The sequence below is a fragment of the Stegodyphus dumicola genome, chromosome 12 (genome assembly GCF_044657685.1).
Source record: "Stegodyphus dumicola isolate Sdum_Otavi_A_Nest chromosome 12, ASM4465768v1".
NCBI classification, from domain to species: Eukaryota; Metazoa; Arthropoda; class Arachnida; order Araneae; family Eresidae; genus Stegodyphus; species Stegodyphus dumicola.
Genome location: NC_140779.1, coordinates 77,660,072 through 77,675,291, shown reverse-complemented (window position 1 = coordinate 77,675,291; position 15,220 = coordinate 77,660,072). Strand labels below are relative to the sequence as shown.

The 15,220-nt window shown below is 33.7% G+C and overlaps 1 protein-coding gene across 1 annotated transcript in view; it reads right to left on the bottom strand.

The window, feature by feature from the left end:
- Nucleotides 1-15,220, bottom strand: part of LOC118181816 (transforming growth factor beta receptor type 3-like) — a 116,307-nt gene that overhangs the window by 18,866 nt on the left and 82,221 nt on the right. The window contains exons 15-16 of the mRNA XM_035351020.2: nt 10,541-10,676; nt 5,370-5,594 (exon numbers count right to left, since the gene is read on the bottom strand). Of these exons, the coding sequence (XP_035206911.1) occupies nt 5,370-5,594; nt 10,541-10,676 (361 nt within the window). The remainder of the gene's footprint in view (nt 1-5,369; nt 5,595-10,540; nt 10,677-15,220) is intronic.

Below are 15,220 nucleotides of genomic sequence, written 5' to 3'. Positions count from 1 at the left end.
ACTGTAATGGAAAATATGCCAGTAGTTTAATAATAAGCTAGAAAGAAATATTTTGTGAATCAGAAAATAGACAAAATACACTGGTTATCATAAATTAAGGAAATATCACAAAAATCACGATTATGGAAAACGTTACATGTAGAATTTTATGAAACTTACCCACAATATACAACATATAGTAAGGTATCAAATAACATAAAAATAAATTACCAGACAATTATGGTAGTAGAGAAATTAGCACATGTATAAAATGAACAAATCGAAGGTGTCAGTTTGCTATAGTAAAAGTACCTTCAATATGGAATATAATCGCTTCTAGAAGCAATACAGCACATTGAGGGACGTGTGATGCTTTCAGTTATGCAGTCTATCAGTTCCATAGGAAGCGAGAGCCATTGCTCTTGCAAAGCAGTTGCAAGCGCGACAAGGGTCTGAGGGGACAGATTGAGAGCAGCTAGACGTCTCTTTAAAACATCCCAAACGTGCTCAATAGGATTCAAGTCTGTGAATCGAGCTGGCCACTCCATACGTATAATTGTTCCTGTTGAAGATAATTATCTACGATGCGAGCCCTGTGTGGTCTTGCGTTGTTGTCCTGTAACAGGAAAGCATCACCTATTGCCCCGGCATATGGGCGCGCATAAACATTAAGGATGTCATCTCTATAAATCTGAGCATTCACGGTTCCCCTTGGAAAGACATGGAGGTCTGTGCGTCCACCCAAAGAGATGCCACCCCAAACACAGACACTGCCCCTTCCGTATGCATCTCTTTCACGGATGATAACGGGTTCTAGTTTCTCTCCATATCAAATAACGTGTACTATCTCTTTCTAGATTAAACCTGGACTCATCCGTAGAGAAAACCGCCCTCCATTGTTCAGGCGTCCAGTGGACATGTTGTCGTGCCTGAAAACGGTCCCTCCTATGGCGTGGCATGAGCGGCACACAAGCGGCTGGTCGCCTCGCATACAGACCACCTTCGTAAAGCCTTCTACGCACAGTTGACATTGACACGAACCTTCTGGTGGCTGCAGCAAGGGAGGATCTAAGAAGAGTCAGAGTAGCGGTTCTATTCCTGTGTGGACATAATGTCAAATATCGGTCGTCGGCGCTCGTCGTAGCAGTTGGCCGTCCTTGGCTGAACCTCCTAGATGCCGAATCTGTGGTTTGAAATTGCCTTCAAAGTCTGTGAACCACAGAAGGACTCATATTTAGCCATCTGGCCACTTCTGTTTGACTTTGTCCTGCCTCTAGTCTCCCAATGGCTCTCCATCGCAGTTCTGCAGGCAAATGATGCCTGGAGGCCATTTTTACGAATTGTCTATCTCAGATTTCTGATTTCACTGTCACAGTGAAATATGTGGGCTTGCTCTCAAACATTGACTTTTATGCTCTTCGCAGATGACGTATTCTGAAAGCAGCGCCACTAATTTGCATATCGCAGTTTTATTCAGCTACTCTTACTTGGCAACATATTCAAATTTTATGCGGTTTGGCTTATTTTTGAGGGAGTTATCGCTATTTTTATGATTTTTTCTTAATTTATGACAACCAGTGTAGTTTGATACTGCAGTACCTCAAGTTTGTCAATGTGCCATTTATTAGTGCTATTGCAAATGGGGAGGAACACAGTTTTTGAACTCGAACATATTAGTTTATCGCTTTGACATAAGCATTTAGGAAAAAATGTCAGCATTATTATATATCCTAGTGGTGCAAGAACAGTGATGAATTCAGGCGACAGTAAGCAGTTGAAGTGAATTTCTGCTCAGACATATTGTTGGACTAGAAGAAAGGGGCATAATGATCTTTATTTCACTGTGAATGAATTTGGATGTGTCATCCCAAACTTAGAATATATGGCATTGTCTGTTCAAATCTTCAGAAAGTGCTTACATAATACAATGACCTCTCCAAAGTTAAGGAACAGCATGTTTTTCAAAACTCACCGTAACAAAATTGTCAGTAACGTTTAAATTCACAGTTCATATGCATGACAGTAATGAAGATTAATAAAATATATGCAAAAACAATAGCTAGTGCTGCAAGGGTCTGAGGGGGCAGATTGAGAGCAGCTAGACATCTCTCAAAAGCACTCCAAACGTGCTTGATAGGATTCAAGTCTGGGGATCGAGCTGGCCACTCCATGCGCATAATTGTTTGCTGTTGAAGATAATCATCTACGATTCGAGCCCTGTGTGGTCTTACGTTATCGTACTGTAACAGGAAAGCATCACCTATTGCCCCGGCACATGGGGCGCACATAAGCATCAAGGATGTCATCTCTATAAAACAGAGCATTCACGGTTTCCGTTGGAAAAACATGGAGGTCTGTGCGTCTACCCAAAGAAATGCCACCCCAAACACAGACACTGCCTCTTCTGTATGCATCTTTTTAATGGATGTTTGAAAGATAAGGGGATCCAGGTTCTTTCCATATCAAAAAATGCCTACTATCACTTTCTACACTAAACCTGGACTCATCTGTAAAGAGCACTGCCCTCCACTGATCAGGCGTCCAGTGGACATGTTGTCGTGCCTACTGAAAACGGTCCTTCCTATGGTGTGACGTGAGCGGCACGCAAATGGCTGGTCGTCTCGCATACAGACCACCTTCGTGAAGCCTTCTATGCACAGTTGACGTTGACACCAACCTTCCGGTGGCTGCTGCAAGGGAGGATCTAAGAAGAGTCGGTGTAGTGGTTCTATTCCTGCATGCACACAATGTCAAATATCGGTAATCGACGCTCGTAGCAGTTGGCCGTCCTTGCTTAACCTCCTAGATGCCGAATCTGTGGTTTGAAATCGCCTCCAAAGTCTATGAACCACAGAAGTACTCACATTTAGCCATCTGACCACTTGTGTTTGACTTTATCCTGCCTCTAGTCTCCCAATGGCTTTCCATTGTAGTTCTGCAGGCAAATGATGCCTGGAGGTCATTGTTACGAATTGGCTATCTCACATTTCTGATGTCACTATCACAGTAAAATATGTGAGCTTGCTCTCAAACATGGACTTTTATTCTTCTCGTATATGACGTATTCTGAGTGCAGCGCCACTAATTTGTATATTGCAGTTTTACTCAGCTACTCTTATTTGGCAACATATTAATATTTTACAAGGTTTGGCTTATTTTTGAGGGAGTTATCGCTATTTTGTGATTTTTCCTTAATTTATGATAACCAATGTAGTAAACTAAAAAGTGTGGGGGGGAAGAAGAAGAAATAATTATTGTTATCAATCGGAGATTAATTGACTTTTCAAGAGAACACACCAATCTTTAACAATAACCAAAATAATGGCTTTTTGTGAGGGGGTATAGATAATTAGAAAGTATCAGTTCTTATGTAATGCTTTGATGCAGATGACTTACAAAAGGCTTCAGCCAATAACAATTTTTTAAGCTGAAATATCAAAGAACTTTGATAAAACAAATCAAAACTTATTATTGAGCATCATTTTTTCTTATTTGTCCTAAGCTTTGATTTCAAACACATTGCACTTGCTACCCAACTTTCTGTTTACCTAGAGTGCTGCCTACTGCTTTTTAAAATACAGTCAAAAGTCGTTAATTCGGACACCCATAATCCGGACCTCAAAGCCACAAACTTTCTGCGCATGTGTCGCATTGATGCATGCGCATAAGACCTTTAGGGCTGCGCATATGCGTGTGTGCATAATACGTTTACGCATGCGCGTTTAATGTATAATGAACGGTATAAGGTAAGCTAAAATTATCTAATTCAGTTAATGTTGCAGATTGTGTTGTTCCTTAATCTTTGAATTGGATCCGGCTTATTATTTTTTGAAGACTACTACAGCAATTTTATAAAAGTAAGCTTGAACTTTCAATTATGTCAAATAGAATTTCCGATATATATTTACTAATATGTAAAGGATCTACAAAGTGAAAGTATATTTCGAAGTCCATTAAACAAAAAGTGAAATTGCTGCAAAAAATGGATAAAGGCATATCCTTTGTTTCTCTAACCATTCCAAAATCTGTTAATCGGGGGTATTTGGTATCAATGTAATTCTTGAAGGACAAGCACTTATGATGTATGGTTTGCTTTTGAATTGTTCTGCTCAAGAATAAAGAACAAGATATTTAATCAGCAACAACTGTAAGTACCTGAATCTTCTCTTTTAAATTATAAAATGTAAAGCCAAATACTAACTAAAAGAAGAACTTTTTCCAAACTGGATGCTAAAAATTGTAATTATCTTCAAAAAATTTATTATTTAGTTCAAAATTTCATGATTTATATGATTCATAATGATATTTCTGTTACTGCTCTAATGCTTCTTCTTAAAAAGGGCTTAAGCCTTTTTCTCTTTGACAGGGATTTCCCCTAAATTAAAATATTAACTTTAATTTGCCTAACCTCTTAACTGTCATGCCTGAAATAATCTCGGGCACAGCATTAGTATTCCAAAATGTCACGCCCGAGTATTACTTGGGCTAATTTTTTTTGAGTGCATCGTATTGTTATACCTGAATATATATCGTGAGAAGTTTATTTTGGCTTCATTTCAACAGATGGCAGCATTTTACTGAATGTTTCAAAGGATAGAGGTTAAAGTTCAAAGTGCACAGCATTTTTTTGATTTTTTTGACTATGAGGCAAACATTTCATTTTTGAAATAAAACAAAATTACTTATGCACCCAAATCATCAAAATAACTCGACAGTTAAAAGGTTAACACTTTATTTTAATTTGTATTGTATTTTAATTTTTATCCTAAAAATAGTACCTGTATATAATAAATCACTTTAAACTGCATCATATTAAAATTAATTTCATGTTATACGATTCTTATATAACACTGGTGATGCAGATGATTTTGAAAACTGAAACTCAAACAGCCAATAAGAAAATTTCTAAACCATAATAAATCTACTCTTCTTAACTTTCATCTTGCAGTATGTCACCTTTGCTTCTCTGCTTTCTATTGTAAACTTGTTGCTCCCTGTTGTCATTAAAAACATAGAAAATTAAAAAAACAGGCAATCAGTGTGCCAATTTATTAGTGCTAACTTAAAAATGTGTGTCAATTAAAAGAATAACAAAACCATGCCTGCAAGTTTCTTCTTTATGCATCTACAACACATGCACTTAAAATGCCAACTTTCCTAAAAGGATATTTTAGTAGATGAATCTCTTTAAAACTTAGATTCTGATTTTATGAGATTTTACTTGAATTAAACTGAATTCTTCCATACATGTATTTTTACTAAATATGCATTATATTTATATTACTGGTCACAGACTCTATACTGTCAATTTATATCATTCTTAAAACATTTTACTGTCAATTTTTATAATCTATTAAATTATCTTGGAAACAACAAAGATAAATATTTACCTGTGTGCATATGAATAAGCCATAATGTAGCCATCAAACCAGCACCAATGATAAATGATGCAAATGCAATTCCAATGACTGCTTCAGTTGAGAGACCAATGAAAACAAGCTGCTGTGACACTGGATTCTTTTTATTATTTCCAGTTAATTTATCAAAAGAATAATCTACCACAAAATTCTCAGGAGAACTTGTTGATGATTCAGGACTGGCAAGGGACAAAAGATCTAAAGCAATAAATGAATACGTTACAATAAATACACATTACAAGTTTAAAAAAAAAAAAAAAAAATAGAATTTAGAGTGTTAACATAATTTTTTTAATCAAGCATTTTTCAAGAATTTAACATTCAACATTCACATTTATTCAAGAATTAATAAATGTGAGAAATGTATATTAATTTTAAGCATGAAAAAATATAAAAAAACTTTTTTTTTAATATTAAATGCTAAATGAAAAGGTTCAATGCATTTTTAAAGATAAACAATGTAACCTATCCTTCCCCAGGAAGAATCAAAATTATCTTGCTCCTCAAAAAATAACTACTTTATCTGTTGAAATGCATTAAACTTTTCTATAATGTTAAACAAAAAGGTTCTATGCATTTTTAAAGATAAACAATGTAACCTATTCTCCCTCGGGAAGAATTAAAATTACTTGCTCCTGAAAAAATAATAACTTTATTTATCTCGTGAAATACACTAAACTTTTCTATTTGAAATCCAAGTTTGGTTAATTATTTCAATTCTTTAGGGTTCATACTTTATTTATAATGGCTAACCATTTCATTTAAAATCTGCTTGCAATTAAAATTTTGTACACTTAAAATTCAAATATTGAAATTTTTTAACATTTGTTTTCATACAGAACACCATGAAAAAAACAAGAAGCCATTCCTTACACACACATATATACACGTTATATTTACTTGCATATCTCCCTTTTTTTATATATAACTATTTCACTTCTTGAAAGTCAAAAAAGAAAATTATATAATACAGTACAAAGTCCGTAATCCGGACGTCCATTATCCGGAATGATCTATAATCCGGACCTCAAAGCCACAAACTTTTTTTTTGTATGCTTTATGGATGTGTCTCCAGATACATTAAAAAATGCTTGGCATAATTTATGGCCAGCTTCAATACTTCATGGTGAGGACGATGAAGATGATAACCGCGAATTTGAAGGTTTTTGGACATCACAAACTAAAGGTGAAATTTTCCAGTTATTGGATTTTGTAAAGAAATGTGGAGAAGTGGTAATAAATGAAGATGATATGACAGAAGTTTTTCATTGCAATGACAATGCCCCAATCATCAATCAATTAATGGACAGCGAAATCTGTAGTACGGTTCTAGATTCAGAAAATACCACTTCCGATAGTGACAGAGAGGTTATTGAAAACGAAAAAATTTTGATTGACAAGTTAATCAGTATTCTCGACACAGCAATTACAGGACTTGAATAGTGGAACTTTATAACTGAACACGAAATTTTGTCTGTTTATAGAATTAAAGAGAAAGTATCAGCACAAAAAGCGAAGCAACTTAAACAATTTACATTGAAAGAAATGTTTAATAAAGTAAACAAATAAATATAAAGCTTTTTTTTTTTTTTTTGTAAATTTTGATACCCTTTAGATCATAATTGCTTTTTATTTCATAAATTATGATTTCATAATTTTAATTGTATAATTTCTGCATACCATCTTACCCGATTTAAATTGATGATCTATAATCCGGAAATACCCTTAATCCAGATTCGCCAAAGTCCCGATGAGTCCGTACATACCATCTTACCCGATTTAAATTGATGATTTATAATCCGGAAATACCCTTAATCCAGATTCGCCAAAGTCCCGATGAGTCCGGAGAATTTAGTGTACTTAAAAAGCACACAGGAACACAGTACTTTTACATGTTACTGTTACTTACACATGTTACTGTTAGAGAATTCTATATTTTAATTAATTAAAGTAAAAGAGACTTTTTTTTTTTCTGACTAGTTGAGATTTCTGCTCATCACTTTCAAATACCAGCTAGCTAAGAAACCCCACCATCATTGATTGCTGTTATACTGGTATTAGCCACGATCACACTTTCCACCTTTGAGTGACTTTTTTTCTATCTAGAAGCCCAAGACATATTTGCTTGGAGAGGGATATTGCTGATAGTGGTTTTCTTTAGAAGTGAGGAAGGGGGAGGAAATTAGATTCTAAGAAATTTCATTGAACATAGCAAACAAAATATGGATAAAAAACATTTCAAAATTATTCAAGAAGTTTAGCATTAGAAAGTCAATAGCATATGACTTTAAAAATAATATTAAAAAAAAAGAAACTTTTTAATTTTCTGTGGACTCTGATACCCAATTGAAATGAATAATAGAAATATCATTTGCTATGCTAAAAATTGCACGAAAGACAAATTGATGATTCAATGGGTGAGACAGCATCAAGACCACATGCAAATGACTTGTTCAATGCTAAATATTTCAAAAGGAAATATTTAGCATTGGGCACAAGCCAAATATTTCATAAGGAAATATGCTTTAAAAATTGAGTACGCATATTCAACAGGTTTGTTAGCCAAATTCAAAAATCACAATATTCAGACATTTAAAAATTTCAGGCAAAACTGATACTGATGTAGCTGAACAATTTGCAGATGAATTCATAGAACTCATTAATAGCAAAAGTTATCTCCAGAAATTTATAATGTTAATGGATCTGGTCTATTTCAGCTTTTCCCTGAAATAACTTAGTTAACCTTTACAGAAAAGCCTCAGCTAGTGCCAAAGATTCCAAAAGTGAGACTTATGATTTTGGCATGTACTAATTCTGCAGGAATGCTTAAATGTAAACTTTTTGTAATCAGGAAAAATACATGATCTCGGACACATAAAGATTTTTTCCAGTCATCTATTGTTCAAATAAAAGAGCATGGATGACAGAAATATCAATGAATAATTGGTTTGAAAATCATTTAATACCTGAGGTTGGGCAACCTTTGAAATTGATTTGTTAACTGGATGATGCAAAATTTGTCTTGATTATAGACAACTATTTGGCTCAGAATTTTGGTCTTGGTTTGTCCATCTCATTCTTTTCTCTAAATTGTACATCCATCATTCAGCCAATGGCTATCAAAGTGCTGCATGCGCTAAAATGCAGATATAAAGTAATCTTTCTAAAGTTTATGCTAAATTTTTAGAATAGTGGCAAGACCAATCAAGAATTTTTCAAATATTTTACCATAAAATCTGCTATATAGAGCTGTAAAAAGTCATGGGAAGATGTATATGCAGATATTTTAAAAAGAGTATTCCATAATTTATGGCCAGCCAGTAGCAGTGCATCGTGACAATCAAGACAGCCTCGAATTTGAAGGTTTTCAGATATCACATGCAAAAGATTATATTTTCTAATTGATGGAATTTGTAAAGAAATATGGAGAATAAATTATAAATTAAAATGATATAAACAAAATTTTCCATTCTGATGACAATGCCCCTATCATCAATGCACTAATGGATGAAAAAATTGGTAGTAAGGTTTTGAAAGTGAAGAATGAGAAAAATAGGCTGTTGGGATTAAAAAGATCTCAGATGACAGTTTAGTGGAAATTCTTGATATGGCAATTAGAGGAACAGTTGAACTTTTAACTAATAAATATGTGTACCTATAAAATTAAAGAGAAAGTATTAGAACAAAAAACAAAACAGCTTAAACAATTTACATTGAAAGAAATTTTTAATGAAAGAAAGAAATCTTTGTAAATTTTGCTTCTCTTAAGGTTATAAATAGTTTTATTTTCTCATAAACAATTTTATAATTTCTACATGTCATCTCACAAGATTTAGAACAAAGCTAAGGATATGTATATGTATCACGTGGTTGGCAGCACGAGTGACTAGTTTTTAAAGAAATAATGTAGAAAATATAAAAATATGCATGGCTAACATTCTATTGGGAATTCTAAAGATATGCTGTTTTTTTTTAATATATTGTATTTTTCTGTTGAATTGAATTTTAAGTGGCATAATGAGATGAATGTGATACTTATTAAATAAACCTAACACAAAAAAAGTTAATAATGAAAAGACAAAAAAAGAATTTTTGTTAATCATCTTTGTTGGTCATCAAAAAACAAAACAGCTTAAACAATTTACATTGAAAGAAATATTTGTAAATTTTGATTCTTTTAAGGTCATAAATACTTTTATTTTCTCATAAACAATTTTATAATTTCTTTATTTTTAATTTTATAATTTCTACATGTCACATCACTAGATTTAAACTGATGATTTAAAAGCCCGAAAATTATGAAATTCAAAAACTCTGAAGTAGTGACAATTCTGGATCTGTATTATTTTTACTCACACAATGTATTTAGCAATCCATACTTAATCACTGCTACCATAAATTAAAGTCTCTAAAACATATGCTGAAAAAATACGCAAGGGGGAGAAATATACAAATAAATATTATATATATGCACATACACATATATACATGACAATGTATGTTCTCAAATTTTGCAAGCTCACAAGAAAGTTAATAACTAATGTTATTTTACCTTAACCATTAATCACCAGAATAAGCAACATTTGTTCTATATTTTCTTTGTACATCTAATCAGAAATTCTGCAGATTTGTTTACTGATATGTAAAAGTAATCAAAACACCAAATTCGCTCATTTAAAATATCTGTGAAATTTTCAAATAAAACTACAGCACATTTTGTATTAAATTTATGACTTATAAAAATATGAATGAATAATGTATGAAATTTATGAATGAATAATGTACATTTGCTGACTCGATTTTTTTGCTCTGTTCAGACTATATAATATGTTAAACTTTGTTTTGTAAAACTCTTCCATTTCAAAGGCTGAAACGGCTTTGATAAAATTTTTTATCTTATTTTCAGAAGTTTTATAATTGAAAGTCAGATCAATATTTAAGGACATAAAGTTTCCATCCTCCTTTTCTAACACCATATATATAAACATACAAATTAAAATGTTGTGTGTAATATTCATCATTGATCAAAATATCATAATCTAAAATAATAAAATATTATTCTTATTTATAAAAATATAGATATGTTTCAAAATATTTCAGTGATACTATCTTAATTTACTTTATATGAATACATGCTTACTTACCTTTACTTTTTCCCACAGGAGTTTTAGAAACAACTCGGAATGGGCCTTGAACTATAATACTAAAATTTTTCCCTTGCAATGTATCCAAGTAAGGACGGAGAACATGCTTCAGGCAAAAATTTTCGTTACTAATGCACTAAAATGAGAAGTTTTGGTACAGTTATTTACACTTCATATTTTTATAAGTTACTTAATGCAACAACAAACTTATAAAAAAATTTCATATTTTTATAAGTTACTTAAACAATCAAATGAACTACAACTTCAGTTATAATATAAAGTACGTGAAATATAGTGATTAAATATACCACAGCATGAAAGGTTTATCTGCACTAAAAGGAATGTCTTTGTGAAGTAGCTTCTAAAGAAAATTGTTTTATCAGGTTTATCTTCTACATAAGAAAAAAATTGCCTTTATGAATTAGCTTCTAAGTAAATTGACTTATATATATAATGCAAAATAAATTTTAAAATAAAATTCATCTAATATTCAATTTGGAATAAAAAAATGTAAAAATCAAATACCAGAAGCGCAACGGCAAACTGCAAGAAAAATGGGAGGCATAACAAAACCAAAGTACTAGCACTTGACAATGCTTTAAGTAACAGTTCCTCTACCTATGTAAAATTTGCTCTGGCCTGGATAATGATCCCATTAAATATGGAATCCCTAAACAAAAAAACTAATAATATTAACTATTGTAAAACTGATTATAAACAGTACAAAGTCCGTAATTTGGACGTTCATTATTCGGAGTGATCTATAATCCAGACCTCAAAGCCACAAACTTACGCATGCGCGTTTGATGTGCGCGTCCACTACGCATGCGTGTAAAGCCAGTAAAGCGTTTACCCATGCACGCTTCTGATAATGTAGAAAGTTACATTGAAAGAAATGTTTAATAAAGTAAACAAATAAATATTACGCTTTTTTTTTTTTTTTTTTTTTTTGTAAATTTTGATACCCTTTAGATCATAATTGCTCTTTATTTCATAAATTACGGTTTCATATTACATTTAATTAATTTCATAAATTACGGTTTAACCGTAATAAACCGTAATTTCATAAATTACGGTTTCAACTGTATAATTTCTGCATGCCATCTTACCAGATTTAAATTGATGATCTATAATATGGTAAAACCTCTAATCCGGAATCGCCGAAGTCCCGACAAGTCCGGATTACGGACTTTGTACTGTATACCCTAACTTTATTGAATTTAACAAAATACTCGAAAAATGCCATAAATATTTCCCAATTAATGACTCTATCCACAATATTACCAGAGACCTTAATATTATTAATAAACAACAACTTAAGGAATTCAAAATTTAGGCTCCAAGTTCTGAATTAACATATATCTCAGTATGAATGTTAGTCTTAAATAATTAAACACAACCCTGACCAATAGTACTGGAACTTTTCTGACAAGGGATATATATCACGCAGTTGGCAGCATCAGTGGCTAGTTTTTAAAGAAATAATGTAGAACATAATATAAAATATGTATGGCTAACATTCTATTGGGAATTCTAAAGATATGCTGTTTTTTAAATATATCGTAATTTTGCTGTTGAACTGAATTTTAAGTGGTGTTAAATAAACTTATTAAATAAACCTAAAACATAAAAAGTTAATAATGAAAAAAGAAAAAGAAAAAAAAAAAAAAAAAAAGAATTTTTGTTAGTCATCTTCGAAAGAAAAATGAATATTAACATGATGAACTGAGAAAAGAAAACTAAACTATGCTTAATAATAAATCTAAAAAGACAAACAAAAAAGGCCAGTTAGCAGGAGTGAATGCCAGAGCAGTCTAATAGACTGCATGCTCACTGAGAGCATAAAAAACTTTAACAAGCCCTTTCGGGTGGGCGTTAAGATTTAAAACCTTTCACATTTTTTGTCTCCACCACTCCCATTTTTTTAAGTGCTGCAAAATTTTTGAGGGTCCCAAGAAAATTTTTACGTAGGGGGCCCAAGCATTCTAGTTAGCCACTGATCATTAATTATGCCCAAATTTTCTGCGATAATGTAATTATGGTGAATTGAAAAAAGGAAAAATTTAGGGTTCTTCGTAGTATCAAATTGCTATTCTGGACATATGAGTCATTCCATGCCACCACTCTTTTCCTGGATAGCCTGAATATAATATACATTATAAATGGGTTGTCCTAAAAATATAGCAAAAAACTTTTAGGGGAGGTAAGGCAGGACACATCATAAGGACTGAGAACTGATCGCATAACAAACCCATAACAGGAAATGTCAGGAGTAAGTAGTAATATAGGTAGAAGATTGGAAAGGATACTACAGAGTGATTAATTTGAAACATTTATTGGATATCATGAGTATAAATGGCACACGGGATAAATACAGCTCTAATTGTACAACAGATGCACCATCAGATGGTAAGTATGCCTGACACCAATGGAACACTGTTACCCATACAGGGTCAAACACACCAGAAATTTCTTTGTTTGTAGCAGCAGCAGCCATGACAACCATTTCAAACTATACAGGATTGTGATACATGATAGCTTTGAGGTCACAGAAAGAAATCAAGGCATCATAAATCAGGTGAGCATAGGGCCAGAGAAATGGTCTGGAGCACCCAATCCATCGATGTAGGAATAATCTTTTCAAATTCCTACAAACAGCCAGTCCAAAATAAGCATGCACTCCATCATGTTGGAACCACATATTGTGGCTCACATTTACTAGAACATCATCAAGTAAGCCAGGAAGAGCCTACTCCAGAAAGATCTAACGATCTGCAGCAACAGAATGGTGAAATGAATGGCTCAACAACTCAGTCAAGCACCAAACTTGCCTATTTACTATGAAGCGATGTTGTGCTGTGTGGTTCTGCACACTGCAGGAGTTCTCTTGAACCCACAAATATGCATTAGATTGAATATACCATCCCTATTGAATGTGACCTCATCAGTGAACAACACATAAGCTGGAAAATTCACACCTGGGATCAGTAGCAGAACCCTTTGGAGATAAAAGGTGAGTAAAGACTTAGCATTCAAAACATACTATACACTTTAATGAGACACTCTTAAGGCAGAAGTAACGGTACATATGCTGGTACTGAGATTGGTCTTCATGGCATCCAGCACACTTTTTCCATAATGACTGAATATGAAAATCGTGGCCTACCCTCACTAGTCTTGCTAATTCTTAATGACTTGTATTCACACAAATTTTTATGCACGCACACAAACACTCTGTGGTGTGGTTAGTTCCTGTCTGAGAAGCTTCTCGATCAATCCGTTCAGTGGCTCATCCATTGCCCTCAGCTATTCCATATGCTAAGTGTGGATCTACAAGCTCACCATTTGTATACCATTGCATGCTCTTTATACGCTGGCTACCACTCAAATGAGAAAATCCTTACTTTTCCTCTTCTGAGCTATATTCCTACTGAGTCACAGAGCACCACCTGGCAGCATATGATGACGTTTCTGGTCACGGGTTGCTATGCAATTCTCAGTCCTTATGATGTGCCCTACCTTCCCTAAAGGACTGTCACTACATTTTTAGACACCCTGTATATTACAGGGTGCATAAAATAAAACAGACTTTAAAATATTTATAAGATTTACATAGAACTGACTCTTTTCGATGAACAGGAGAACTACCCCTTACAAAAAAATACTGGAAACAGTCACTGTTGATGTCAATGCAGCGCTGTGCTCATTTAATAAACTGTGAGACATATGTAGCAGCTCTGTCAGAGGGATAGCAGCAACTGTGCTTTCAATGTTCTGCAGTAGCTCTTCCAGTGTCTTAGAATTATTTGAGTACACATGATCCTTCAATTTTCACCACAGGGGGAGAGATTGGGTATCGAGGCGGCCAGGAGATTGCACTGCCTCAGCTCACGGTCCTTTCCTCACCAAATACTTCATCATTAAATATGTCTGCACCTCTCATTTATTCAAGTGTAATGACAAAGAACTCGGAATAGAGAATGCGCATACATGAGTATGTGCTGACATGTAACAGTAACAGATGATTACATCGATTCTAATAGTGGCCAGTTCAAGCACTTTCCATCAAAAGTAATTCTTCTGTTCATGAATAAGGGTACATTCTGTGTCATGATTCCAATTATTTCTTCAGGCCGGCTTTTTTTTCACCACCATTCATATATATATATATATATGTAGTATCTATAAGGGCAACACAGCCACCAGAGGGCCTCACCGATGCGCCAGCAGCGAGAGCGAGGTAAAAGAGGAGTATGACATAGACGAAGAGACCTTCTTCTGCTATCCCAAGCGAAGGTGGCGAGATGTCTATGCGTGAAGGTGTAGAATAAGGAACTGTAGTTTTCCATGCGAAGGTGGCAAATTGACTGTATAATACATCAGCAAGTGCGAGAAGGCACTAATCGATAGTGATAATAAGTGATAAGACTGGCAAAAGCTATACAGAATCCTGTTTGGATAGCACTTGTGATTAATCTAATTTGTACCTTCTTCTGTTTTTTCTTTATTAAATGTTCCGTGGTGTGGAAAATGTTGGAATTGTTATTTAGCATCCTCAACTCCTTTACTACAGAAAATCTGGGGGCTCTGACCACAATATTTGGATACTTCATACTTGTATACTTCAGAGAAGGTACTGTGAAAACTTTGCTTTATTTCTTTCTTGAAGATAGTGATACT